The sequence below is a fragment of the Teleopsis dalmanni genome, chromosome 2 (assembly GCF_002237135.1).
Source record: "Teleopsis dalmanni isolate 2A chromosome 2, ASM223713v2, whole genome shotgun sequence".
Classification (NCBI taxonomy): Eukaryota; Metazoa; Arthropoda; class Insecta; order Diptera; family Diopsidae; genus Teleopsis; species Teleopsis dalmanni.
Window position 1 is genome coordinate 13,183,670 of NC_051847.1, and position 13,231 is coordinate 13,196,900.

General features: G+C 23.3%; 1 protein-coding gene across 2 annotated transcripts in view; it reads right to left on the minus strand.

Moving 5' to 3' along the window:
• Nucleotides 1-13,231, minus strand: part of LOC119680216 (putative uncharacterized protein DDB_G0282129) — a 28,652-nt gene that overhangs the window by 12,331 nt on the left and 3,090 nt on the right. Inside the window, exon 1 of one of the 2 annotated variants that reach the window (XM_038092924.1) lies at nt 2,204-2,463. The exons of the other annotated variant lie outside the window; for it this stretch is intronic. Coding sequence (XP_037948852.1) covers nt 2,204-2,239 — 36 coding nt within the window. The 5' untranslated portion in view covers nt 2,240-2,463. Of the gene's footprint in view, nt 1-2,203; nt 2,464-13,231 lie in introns of those variants that run through there. 2 annotated transcript variants of the gene reach the window in all.

Here is a 13,231-nt window from a genome sequence, read left to right on the forward strand (position 1 = left end):
CCGATAAAATCGTTTTAAGCAAAAACTTACTAAAGGTTGCATAGCTGGTGTTTTTTTTCGATGCGAGGCACATATACACTTTGATTTTAAAACCAATTTTCAATAGTTTTTTCGAATTAGCGATATTTAGGATATATAGGCGACATATTTTCCAGACGTAAGATATGTGACGATAATTTTTTGTGTTAAATATAATAAACTCAAAAAATTAACCGTGTTCTATTAAGAAAAATCTATTGAGATGCTCCGTACAGATATTATTCATGTAGTGGGTTACAATCGATTAGGAACCCTGCTTGAAGACTGAAACTCACATTTAATTATTATCGTTGCAGTAGTGCTAATTTTTTTGAGGATATTGGTCAGCTCTACGACCTGTCTTCAAGCAGCACTTTAAGCTTTGTCAAAGCTTAAAGCTTATAAATAATCTGTATTTTTTATGTTCTATATTATCAAGAACACGATTAATAAAATACTTTTGGACTTTATAATTAAAAAATTTGAAGGAGATGGAGCTTCAAATATTCTTAATATTTGACTTGATCCCTAATACGGATCAACATAAGTGTAACTAATTCCAGTATTATGAGAGACTCAGATAAAATGTAAGTAAACATTTTTAACACAGCCCTTGAATGAATAATATATTATGTATTATTAAAATGATTGAAAATATTTTATACACTTAATATATTGAAATATATACATGTGTATATAGTTTAATTCATTATATATGTATGTATTCGAATTTATATATATTATTTTTTTGACTAATGTTAGATTATGATTTGAAAAAAAAACTTTTATATATATTGCAAATTATAAGTATATAATGCACATCAATTATAAATAAATATATTAGCCTCTATCATTTAGTATTTTATAAATTTCTCTTATTGTAATATCTGTCTATAAGGAAAAACTCTAAATATTTAATATTAAAAAAGATTAAATTTTATAATACTGATAAAACTTCTCATCAGTAATTAATAATATGTATAATAAACTTTAAAGATTGAAAAATTTCAAAGTACAAGTACATTTTAAAACTGGGTTTTAATACATACTTAATTTACTCGAATGAAATTAGTAAAAATTGAATTATATTTATTTATTTTGAAATTCAAAATCGAATCCCAATAAAATTTTGAATGCAATTCTTTAGTGAATTAAACTTTTGTCAAAAAAAAAATAATATTTTATTATTATTATTTTTAGAGAACAATTTGGCATAACTTTTAGTAAAAATTACAATTAAAAAAAAAAACATTAACATACATAAGACATATAGATCACTAAATATTATAAGGAATTAGGACGGAGTTAACTAACAATTATTTAAATATTAATAAAAATATTAACTTAATTTCGTTAAGAATAAGACATAATCAAAGTAAAAAAAATTTAAATAATCTAATTTTTATATTAGAGTTTAGATAATAATTTAATTAGCAAAGCAACTTATATTTTATAAATAATAATAGCAAATAAATATATTAATGCAAAAAAAAAAAATTGAACCAAAAATTATTTAAAAGCAGCGTTGCGCATCTGAAGCTTGGCTTATTAATTTATAACTGGCAGAGCTGTAAAAAATTAATAAATTAAGGTTAGAATGTTTTGTTAAATGTAGGGCGTTCACACTTATATAAATTGAAAGCATTTTTTAATATAAAAATGAAACATAACAGTAAATATGTTAAAAGTACAATGAGAAACAATACTTACTACATACAAGCCTGTAAAAAGTAGTAGATTAAAGAAAAAAGTAGTAGTTTTATACAAAATTTATACATAAATACATAAATAAATTGTATTTGAGAATTATTTTTGTATAATTATGAAAAAATCTATAATAAAACTAGTTCAAATCCAAAGATTTATATTTTTACGCTAACAACACATAAGTTTTTGTATGGAAGTGGGGAATATATTGTTGTGTGTGAAAAAGTGTTATTTAACAGCACTAAACGTGGTATGTGCTTGTGAAAAGTATTTTTGAAATACTCATACATAGATAGTAGTGTGTGTATAAAGCAGCTAGTTTATATTATAGCTTTAAAAAAATAAAAATCAAGTCTAGTAAGCTTTGAACGATAGTTTGTTTTTGATATAAGAAATATAGTATAGCTTATTTATGGAATAAAAATAAATAAAAATTATATGTTGTATCAGCAAATGTCATCATAATCACCATCATTACCAAAAAACAGTTGCCGCAACAGTACAATCCAGCCATGCGTTAATTACAGTACAGTACTTGACAAAATCCAACATCCACAAAGAAAGCTTTTTTATTTATTACGTATATTTTTTTTTTTTGTTTTTAGGAGTTTTAAGTTGTTTAAATACTACAGCGTAAATATCGATTCATATAAGTGTGTGTAAAGTGTTTTTGGTTTGGTGTTTATCAATTTCCATGTGGCAGTGTGCGCATACGAATTCTCATTGGTGCACTACTTATCAAAATAAATCTTTAATTTTAAACAAAAATTTATAATTATAATAATAATAAAAAGCGTTTTTTTTACTATATGAAACTAGTTGTAAAAAAGCTTCCGTCTTCTAAGCTTTACTAGTATGAGTTTAACGAGTATTTTTTTGTTCAAATTTTTTCTCAAGCGCTTTACATTGAAAATTATTTAAAAGAAAATTGATAAATTATTTTGATTTAATTGAAAACATAAGATATAGTTATATTTATATATATATATATACAGTCAAAAACATTTATTATTAGTTCAAGTACATAAGTATTTAGATTTTTTTACTGAATTAAATGTATAAATATATTTATTTTTTTATGTATATAGTAGAAGCGTACCTGGAGATACAAAAAAAGAAAAAATGATATATTGGTTAATAAAATGTTCACATAAAAATGCTTATATATAAATGGTAAACAATTTAGATAAAGAATTTGATAAGATTTGATCTTCTTTAAAGGACTCTGTACAATTTCTCACTTAAGAGAAGCCAGTTCTTCAAAAAGTTAATGCATTAGAATATTTACAGATCATTAAAATTCAATTTACATATTGTGTGCAAAAATAAATTTTTAAAAAAATATTTAATAAATATTCGACAAACCGAAATTGAACTTAAACACTCTGGAACACATCTTTCATCATTTTCAGGTTGTCTCAAAAAATCTATTTAACTTGAAGTTACTGTTTTTAAGCAGCTGAACGTATTCCCTAATATTCAAGTAAATTATCTCTTAAAATTTGCTAATAACACACGAAATACAACTTTTAAAGCTTCTTATTACGTATTCCTATGGATCTATTAGGCCTATGCGTAGTCTTAGCCAGTCAGACCTATTAACCTACATACCTTAACAAGTTCTGAAATGGCTGAAATGGCTAAAATTTTTAGCCAGTCAGCTCTATTAATCTGCATACCTTAACAAATTGGACAATTTTTAAAAATTATGTGACATAATTTTGGCTAGCTTTGAAAAAGAGCTTCAAAGATTCATTAAAATGATTCTTTAGTGAGCGCAATTAAGTTGCAATAAAGAGTCAAAGCTTTAATCTTAAAAGCTGTTATATTTATTAATTAATTATTTCGTGTCCTTATTAAGTATTTATTAATCTAATCTGATTGAATGATATTTTTTCACAATAAATAATATTCACCACCGCAGTTAGTATGATATTAATTATTATATTCATTTATATTATTAATTTATCTCAAAATTATATAGTCATTAGATTTATAATAATTAAACATTAATAATATTAACAAACTATTGTAAATACCTAAGTCAAAAAAATTGTTATATGAAATTTGTCGAAAATATTAAGAAAATTGAAAATAATTAAAAGCTTAGTACACTTGAAGCTTTCGTTGAGTAACTTTCATAATTTATGCTCAAATTCTTTATCCAAATTATTATTAAAACATTCATTACTAGGAAGCATTAATTTAAAATTAAATTTTAAATAATTATGTAAATAATATGTAAATAACAAAAAATGTTTCAGTTCAACCCAATCGATAAGCTTACTTTTTATATTCCAGCATAACACTTCACACAGTGGTGCAGCTTACCTTGTAGTGCTTTTCAAACCATGCCTCTTATTAAAAAGCTTTCACAAATAAAAATTTTAAAATTAATGATTGTTTAATAAAATTAATAAATTTTACTTAAATGCCAGTCACAAATTTGGCATTTCTTAATAAACTGGTTACGTTAAATACCACTCAAAATATCTCTTGAGTTTTAAGCAAATTTCATACTTCACATGCTGTAAAATCCAAAATAAATTTACTTAAACCAACGATATATCAATTACGTATAGCTTCCCATTAGAGTACACAATAATTTACGGTGAAAAATTGTAGAAGATTTTAAACAATACAAGGAAATACAAAGAGATACATAAAGTTCAGTTGGGTTGGGAGAGAATAGATCATTCACAGAAAAAGCCCTACAGTGAGATGCTGACATAGTACATTAAATATTTTACTGTAGTGTGTTGGTTTTTTAAAATAATATATTTTCTTATATTTGATCTTATAAAATTATAAAATGAATTCAAAAGCATTGCACATCGAGTCACTCATTTTGAGTGGAAAATGAGTGACCCCTAATTAAGTTTATTTTACGGAAAATTTTAATTGTTGAATTCTTAAGTGAGGAGTGGAAGATTTTAAGGAATTTTTTTTAATTAATAAAGACGTTAAAGAGAAAAAAAGAAAAAAATATACATCACATTGCATTTTTGTTTGTTCTAGATATAAAAGCTTCAAATTTTGTTTTGAGCATTTTGCATAGTTTTTGATTTAGAATATTGAGTTCAAAAGACTAAAGTAAATAAAATTTTTTATTTGGTTTGCTCTTGTTATACCTTAACGTAAATAAAAATATTGCAATGTGATCTATATATTTTAAAAAAAAAACATAAGCTTTTTCATAATCTGCAAGAAAGCTCCCGAAAGCTCTGCATATATTTCTCCTTATTATATTATACTCACTTTAATGAGTGAGTGACGTGATATTTTAAACATTTCCAACTAATTGTTTGGAAACTGTTAAAAAAACATTTATGGAAATGAATTATTTATATTTAGCGAAACTATTAACATTAATTGGGAAAGCTAACATTTTTAAAAATAGCTTAATGCTTTCTTTTAATGGCTGGTTGGTCAATGCATTAAAGGAAATGTTAGCGAGAAAAGTGGCAAAAAAACATGTAGTGGGGATATACAAATGGGAATTATTAAAGCCATTAAAGTACAAATAATAGCATGTTCTGATACGACAGATTAAATAAAGGTAAGAGTGGACCTATACACTCAAAAGAAAGTTAAAATTAAAGTCGATTAATATAAGAAATGTGGTAGTGATTAAAAAGAACGAAACGTAAGGAACGGTGAGAAAGATAGACGCATATAATTGGTACATAGACAGAAAAAATACAATAAGTAAGAGAACAACAGAAAAAGTGGAGGAATAGATATTTTTAAATAAAAATTATTAAAAGCCGGTTGAAAGGGATTATATCCACATATAATCAGGATATTAGAAAATATTGGATTAGTTTAAATCAGAGAGTAATTCCAGCAAGAAACTAAAGTATCATTTGTGCAAATTAGCAAAAATATAATTGCCATGAAATGTTCGTAAAATTTTTCCAAATTTATTTCTACGGATTTTGTATTTTATTTCGAAAATAAACATGCACATAATGTTTAACAATATCCGTAACTAACAAAAAGTTCCCACTAATTCATATATATATATATAGAATGCACTTAATATTATTTTATATTATATATGCAATGCTTAGTGCATATAAAAAGCTTTTAATATTAGCACGACAAAATATTTATCATAAATTTGCTAACATCAAATCACACTACAGTAAAATATTATACTAAATAGTATATTTGTGATAAATGAAAAAAAAAAACAAAAAAAAAATACAATAAAGAAGAAAAAGCAGCTTTAATTTTACTTCATAATTATGACCTTCTAAAAGCATGAATTCAATAGAAAAGAGAAAGCGTTTACTTAATGGGTAGTGCTACAGAAAAGCACTTTTTAATAGAAATATATGAAAATAAAATTCTTTAATTATGTAAAAAGTTTGTGTTTCCAAGCAAACATTCTTGAGCTTTCAATAAAGAAAGCTTTTATAAAAGAAAAAAAAGTGCTATAAATTAATTTAAGCATATACTTATAGTTTAAATTAAATACATTTACGCTGAAGAATAGAAAAATTATAATATACATGAAATAAAATAAAAAGTTTATAAAGAAAACTCAAAATGATGGTTTTAAATAGAAAAGCTAACGACACTTTTGACATTGCAACTTAAAACTAATTAAGAAATACCACAAATAACTGTGTAACGATAGAAAGTAAGGTTATGTGAACGATTGATAAAAATCGTTTAGTAGATATCAGCACCAAGGACTGTATATATGTACGAGTATGTAATAATCCTAATGATTGGAGCAGAAGCAACATGAAAAATGGTATAAATATATTTCAAAGAAATTATATATAATTTAATTATATATAATTAATACAAAAACATTTAAATCCTAATAACGATAATGCAACTATATGTGTTCCACAAAAATGTCTCAAAGTTTATAGCAATAAAGAAACTAGAATAAAGAAAATAGAGTGAAAATCAAAATAAATTTATATATGGGTACGAATATGAAAAAAAGTATATAGATTAGCGGCAACGATATAGAAATTGTTAGAAAACGTACAATAAAAAGCAATGATTTTTGGTTTTTACAATAATATTTTTATATATAATTTGTATAGTTCATTATTTTTTAGTTTGTAGTTGTTTGTTATAATGCCATAATATTTAATAAATATTCATAATCATGATATTAATAATGGTAATATCAATAAAATTATTAATAGTTTCATTAAATATATTTATATCAATATAATAAATAATTGTATTTATAATAATAATTTTTATAAAATTGTAGTTGTTGTTGTTCTTTTTTTTTCCTTTTACATTTATAAATTAATTCCAAAAACATACACGTACATGCAAACTTTGTTGTCAGTGTTTAATCAAAATATATAAAATTCTTTTTATATATTCCAATTAATAGTTGTTTAGTTATAAATAAATGAATTGCAATTTGTTTATTATTTAAATATATAAAATATTTTACTGTTGTGTTTATTTCTTTTGTTAGTGTTTATTTGTGCTTTTAAGTGTTGTTCAGTTATTTTGAAATATTTGCTTAAATTTTTTTTGTTTAGACAGTGGCAACTACTATTAAAAAATTTAATTGTTCTGTTTTTTTCTTATATTCTGCTTTCCTTAGTTCTTTTTTATTCATTTTTTACTTAGTCAAAAAATATATACTTTGAATTTACTAGAATGAAAAATATACTGAAGACGGACGGATTATTTCGTTCAAATCTTAAGGAAAAGCTGTACTATTCATAGAGGTGAAGCCAAATTAAAAAGTAACATATATTATTAATAAAATCAAAAATATTACTTAATTTAATTTAAAAATATATAATTCTAAACTTGCTCTCCTCATCAAATAAAAATAATAATTTATTATTTAAAGCATATTTATCGGAAGCAAAATAACTCAAGAACTATTATTGAATTGCATATATTTTAGGTGAAAGAAAATAAACTTCCTCTCCTCATCAAATAAAAATAATTTATTATGTAAAGCATATTTATAGGAAAAAAAAATAACTAAGTAACTTTAACTGAATTGCATATATTTTGCATGAAAAAAAAAAAAATAAATTTGTGATTTAGAATTGCGCGTTTAATTATCATCACGTCTAACTAAAATAGTATATGGTATACTATCATAGTAAATGCCGAATGTTTGATGATGGATTCAGATATTTAAAGCATTTACACTTGTCAACTTCAAAACTTTACATTTGTCAAATGTTTGTTGGAGTAGCGCAATTTTTAAAAGTTATTTGAGCTTACAGGACCTATTATTACAATATAAACAAAAAATATTAGAAAAATACTAATTTTAAAATAAATTATACTATGACAAGCTTTTATATTAAATTTTTTAAAATAAACAAAAAATATTAGAAAAATACTAAACTAAAAAGAAATTATACTTTAAAAAGCTTCCACATGAAATTTTTTTAAATTTAAATCAAATTTCTTTGATGCGATGTTGTAGTAATAAAAGTCCAATTTAAATTTTAAAGAAAAATTAAAATTATTTACACGATCCCGTCTAAAAGCTTTTATAAGCTTTTGAAATATGACAGAAAAGCTTTTAAAACCAATTTATGAATTATGGTACTATTATTTAAAGTGAAAAATCCTGTATATGGACGGGATAATTATTGTAATTTGTTTTCTTTCTTCCATTCTATTTGTGATTTTAATTATAGATATTTCTAACTGTTTTTGTGTGTATGTGCAATTAAAAGCTTCAGTCAATATTACCATATTACAAATATTCAAAATATCATTTTATATCATAAAATTTCAAAGAATTGCAAAATTAGAATATAAAAGCGTAAAGTAAAAATCGAAAAAAGCAGAATATAAAGTCCAAAAAAAAGAACACTAAAAGCACTACTAAATTGAAGGGACTTGAAGTTATTTAAATAAACAAGCAAATCTTCAAAACTTTTATTATAAATGTATATGAAGAGTAAGTAGAAGTTTTAACCATTTAATTATTAAAATTATTTAAGCTACGAAAAAAAACTTGTTATATTAAGCACTTTAAGAACATTTTTTTTAAGTGTATTCATTTTACTAACAAATTGCCTGTTAAAGCTGACTCAAGCTTTTGAGTTGAGCTTTTCATATTAAGCTTACATATTGAGTGATTTACTTGAGTAATATTTAAAACATTTTCTTTAATAGCAACTAAATATTTGGCTACAATTTTAGTAAGCATGCAATGCTGTTTAAATTTATATATATATACATTTATATATATATATAAATATGTATATATATTATATTATATTAAAAATATTATAATAAATGTTTTGCAAATTCTATTTAGTGTTAAGTTAATGTATGCATGTATGTGGTATTTAACTTATTGCATTTATTAATTAGGAATTGTGTTTTCTGTTAAAAACATTCAAACTTTCAACTTTAATAAATTTTTAAATGGTAGTAGTAATAACTTATTAGTTAATGTTTTCTTTTTAAATTTAATTTTATTCAACTTGTAGAAACACGCAACGCAGACACTAGTATATATCGAACTCTTCTTTAATAATTTTATTTTGGTATATTTTTATTATGATTTTCATTTAAATCCTATAATATATAAGAGTTAACTCACGAAAAATGTTTCAAATGTTTGTTTAATTTTATTTATATATGTTTATTGTATATACGAGTTTTAAAAACTCTTGTGTTGTTAATTAATTTTTTGAGTTTGAATAGATTCGTTAATTTTGGGTTGAATTCTCCCCCCTTTATTAAATATTTATTATTTTATATATTCCCTAATGTTTTCTTTGTATTTATACCTTTTTCGTTTATTGTATTTGTTTCTAGTTTTGTTTTAACGAGAAATATTGCCACACTGACTAAATTTAACTTCCATAAAACTGCAAAAAAAAACTGAACTTATAATATATTTAGAAATTTTGGAAGACATTTTTAATAACAAATGACTTGAAAATAAAATAATTTCAAATTTGAAAGCTTTTTAAATGATTTTAATTGATTTTAGATGTTAACATTTCAAATAAATTGTTGATTTAATAATACAATTTTTAACACATGGGCTTTCTACTTCCAATAGATATATAAAGATTTAGGATTTTAAAAGTTCGTTTATCCTACTAAAGCTTTTTTGGATAAATTTATAAAAACCTTTTTAAATGGTTTTAAAAACAAATTTGATCAGAGACAATTTAATGTACAAAATACTAAGATTATAAAAACAAAGTTGTCTGTTTACGATCTACTATAATAGTCTATCTGTTAGTGCTGTTAGCTAGCACTTTTTGTTTTATTATATATATCCATTTTAGTGCAGTTATAACGGTTTTGAAGGTTTACAAAAAAGATTTATACAAGGACTGCTCGTATGCATGAGCGAAGTGTATGAGTTCACTTCATTTTGATTTTTTAAATTATATTTTATTTAAATATAGAAAAATCTATAAGTAAGTTCACTTTACAATGGATAGTTTGAATTCGTATACTTAATCATTTCTGTTGTTGCAAATAAAGCGATAAGAGAATTAAAAATCTTTGTATGCTATATGAGATCCATAAAACAGAGAAACTTTGAAACAAATTGACATACCTTATATGTCTTAGAAACTAAAATGAAAAACTTGGTCTAATGTTTAGGAAAAAAAAAAAATTTCACAAAGAGAGAATTAATTTCACATTTTAAGGTTCTAAACTTTTCTTTGAAGTGAAAAAATTAATAATGTAGTTAACATTTGTATTTTGTTTCATATTAAAGGTTTATAATTAGAATGTTTTTTAAGCATGTGAAACTAAAACATTTAAAAAGCTTTCTCTTTAAAATAAACAAAGTTAATGAGAATTAAAAACAATGCAAAAAAAAAAAAATATTTTGACAGTTTATACTAGGGCTTAAAACCGGAGTTTTTTTCGTTTCCTTTTTCGTTTTTTCGATAAACAAAGTAAATTGCTTTAGTTCTGGTTTTTGGTTAAGTTTCGAGTCAATATTTTTCAAATGTTTTTTTTTGTAAACAGCTTTTTTATCATAATTTACGAATTTATTGAAGAGATATACGCGTGTATAAGCAGGTGGTACCGAGCTACTATATACAGTGCAGAACCAAAAAAAAACCTGATATACTTTTTTAGGTTCAGCTTCGGTTTGAAGCCCTAGTTTATATTCTCATAATAAATATAAAATATTTTATTTAAAATGAAAACATAAAAAATTTATATAGAGCAGATAAAAATATTATTCATTAAACTTATATTGCAATTAAAAACTTAAAATACAAAAAAAAAAGAAATAATTACTTAAATATTTTAAATAAATAATACATATTAAATATTATAGCAAATAATATTGATCAAAATTATTAAATGAGTAATTAATAATTTTAAAGAAAATAAAAGTTATATTTGGAAATCACTGACGTATTATTGTATGAAGTAGACTTTCACCGAATACAAATGAGTAGAGTAAACAATATAATAAAAAATTAATTACAAAAAGCAAATGAAGAATGATAGAAAAGGATAGCATATTTTCATTACAATAAGAAAAAATATTTATCAGTTACGTAGTAGAGCTTTAAGCACAAGTGTATGAGAAAGAGAGAGAGAGAAGAGAAAGCGAAAATATAAAAATAATAGAAAAGCACTGTGTTCGAAATTACACAAATTAAACCAAATAAATTGCACTTCTCAAGCAACCAATTAAGTGAAATAAATACTAAATAGCTTTTTTTATTTTTTTAAAATGTATTTTTAAATATTAAAAATAAAAATGAAAGTTACAACAATTTTTTTTTGGGTGCAATAAAATTATATCATCATTAAACAATATAACTAACTAAGGAAACAATTATATTAAATATTTTTTCTGAAAACACATTTTTAAGTTAAAGAGATTAAAGTAAATTGAATTAAATTAACATTTATTATTACAATACAACAAAAGTATAATATAATATAAGTTTTAAAAAAGTTTAATGAACAAATAATGAAACAAACTTAACGAAATTCTAATTTCGATGTTTTTAATGTAATGTACAATAGCGTCGATTGTCGATTTTACATAGAAATCATGATTTTACATAAGATTGTGCAAATCAGAGAGTAAAATTAATTATACTTAATTAAACAATTATAAACTCAGTTCATAAACATAAAATTATACAAAATATACCAGTTGTAGGCAATAATATTAGCAAACAAAATATATGTATACATAATATAATATAACAAAATCACACGAGATCTAACACAAAATAAATAAATTATTATTTTTATCTTTTTTTATTACATTTTGTATAAAACAAGTAACTTAAAGCTAACAGTGATGGTTTAAATACAAATTATATTTTAACAATATTAAAACATAAACAAGTCAAAGAGTAAGTTTCAAAAGTCTAAAAGGTAATGTTTTACATTCGTTTGCGTATAATTTCGTTGTTGACAGAGCTTAGAATATATATATATAGTTTAGTACTTCAACTACTAGATAGAGTACGCCTAAACTTAAAGTAAATCTGGGACTGAGAGTTTATAACTAACAACATGCAAATTTAAAATTTAAAGCAACTTAAACTAAAGTATTTACTTCGAATCAAAGTACTAAGTACTCAGTTAAACAATTTAAGTAGCAAATGAGTCATATATGGTATTAGCAATGTAGGAGTACCGTAAACTTGATAAGAACAAGAGTAATGTTTCAACTAAAAGAGTACTGGGCAAAAGTATTAGACAGTAGCAGTAGTAGATTCTGTGAAGAACGGAGCTGAGAGCATATTTTTTATTTCGTTCTTAAAAAAATAGGTGTGGGTATGATTTAATTTCAAATCAATTTTTTATTTAAGTAATTTTGAAAAATTAAAAACTATTACTTATTTAAATAGTTTAATTTCAAATGTTTATCAATATAAAAATTTTATTAATTAAATTAATGAATTAACAAAAAAATCTTACTTTAAAAATGTTTAATTTTGTTACACTTTAAAAACTCGTTCAATACTACACTGAAGTGTAGAACAAGCTTGAATCAATTTAAACCCAGCTCTACTCTCAGCTCAGCTCAGCTCAGCTCAACTCTACTTATTTTCATTAATCCTACTTTTATTATATATAACAAAAAAAAAAAATCTTTAAAAGATTACAACCAACAGCATTCGCTTGCTACTGAACGATGCAAACGTTGCCATTGCAAACGATTCCGGAGTTGTGTAGACCAGTGTTCTAAGTGTAAAAATGCAGTTTTAAACTAAAATATGAGAATAATTAGCTGTAGAGCTTTTAAGCTTAACTGATAGGACTGCGCTATCTCTAGAAAATCTACAAATAAAATTAATTATTTTTAGAAATTATTTAAAATTAACAAAAAAATCACTTATAATGCTATGGCGGCATAGGAACGAAATATTTCCATGTATCTATTATTATTATTTTTATCTATCGTTATACTTTATTATTCTTAGTTACGCTTTATTTTGAATACAGGATAAACATGACTCGCTTGAAGAAATCTAAAGCTATCACAGTATTTCGTTTTACCAGGTTACACTACACT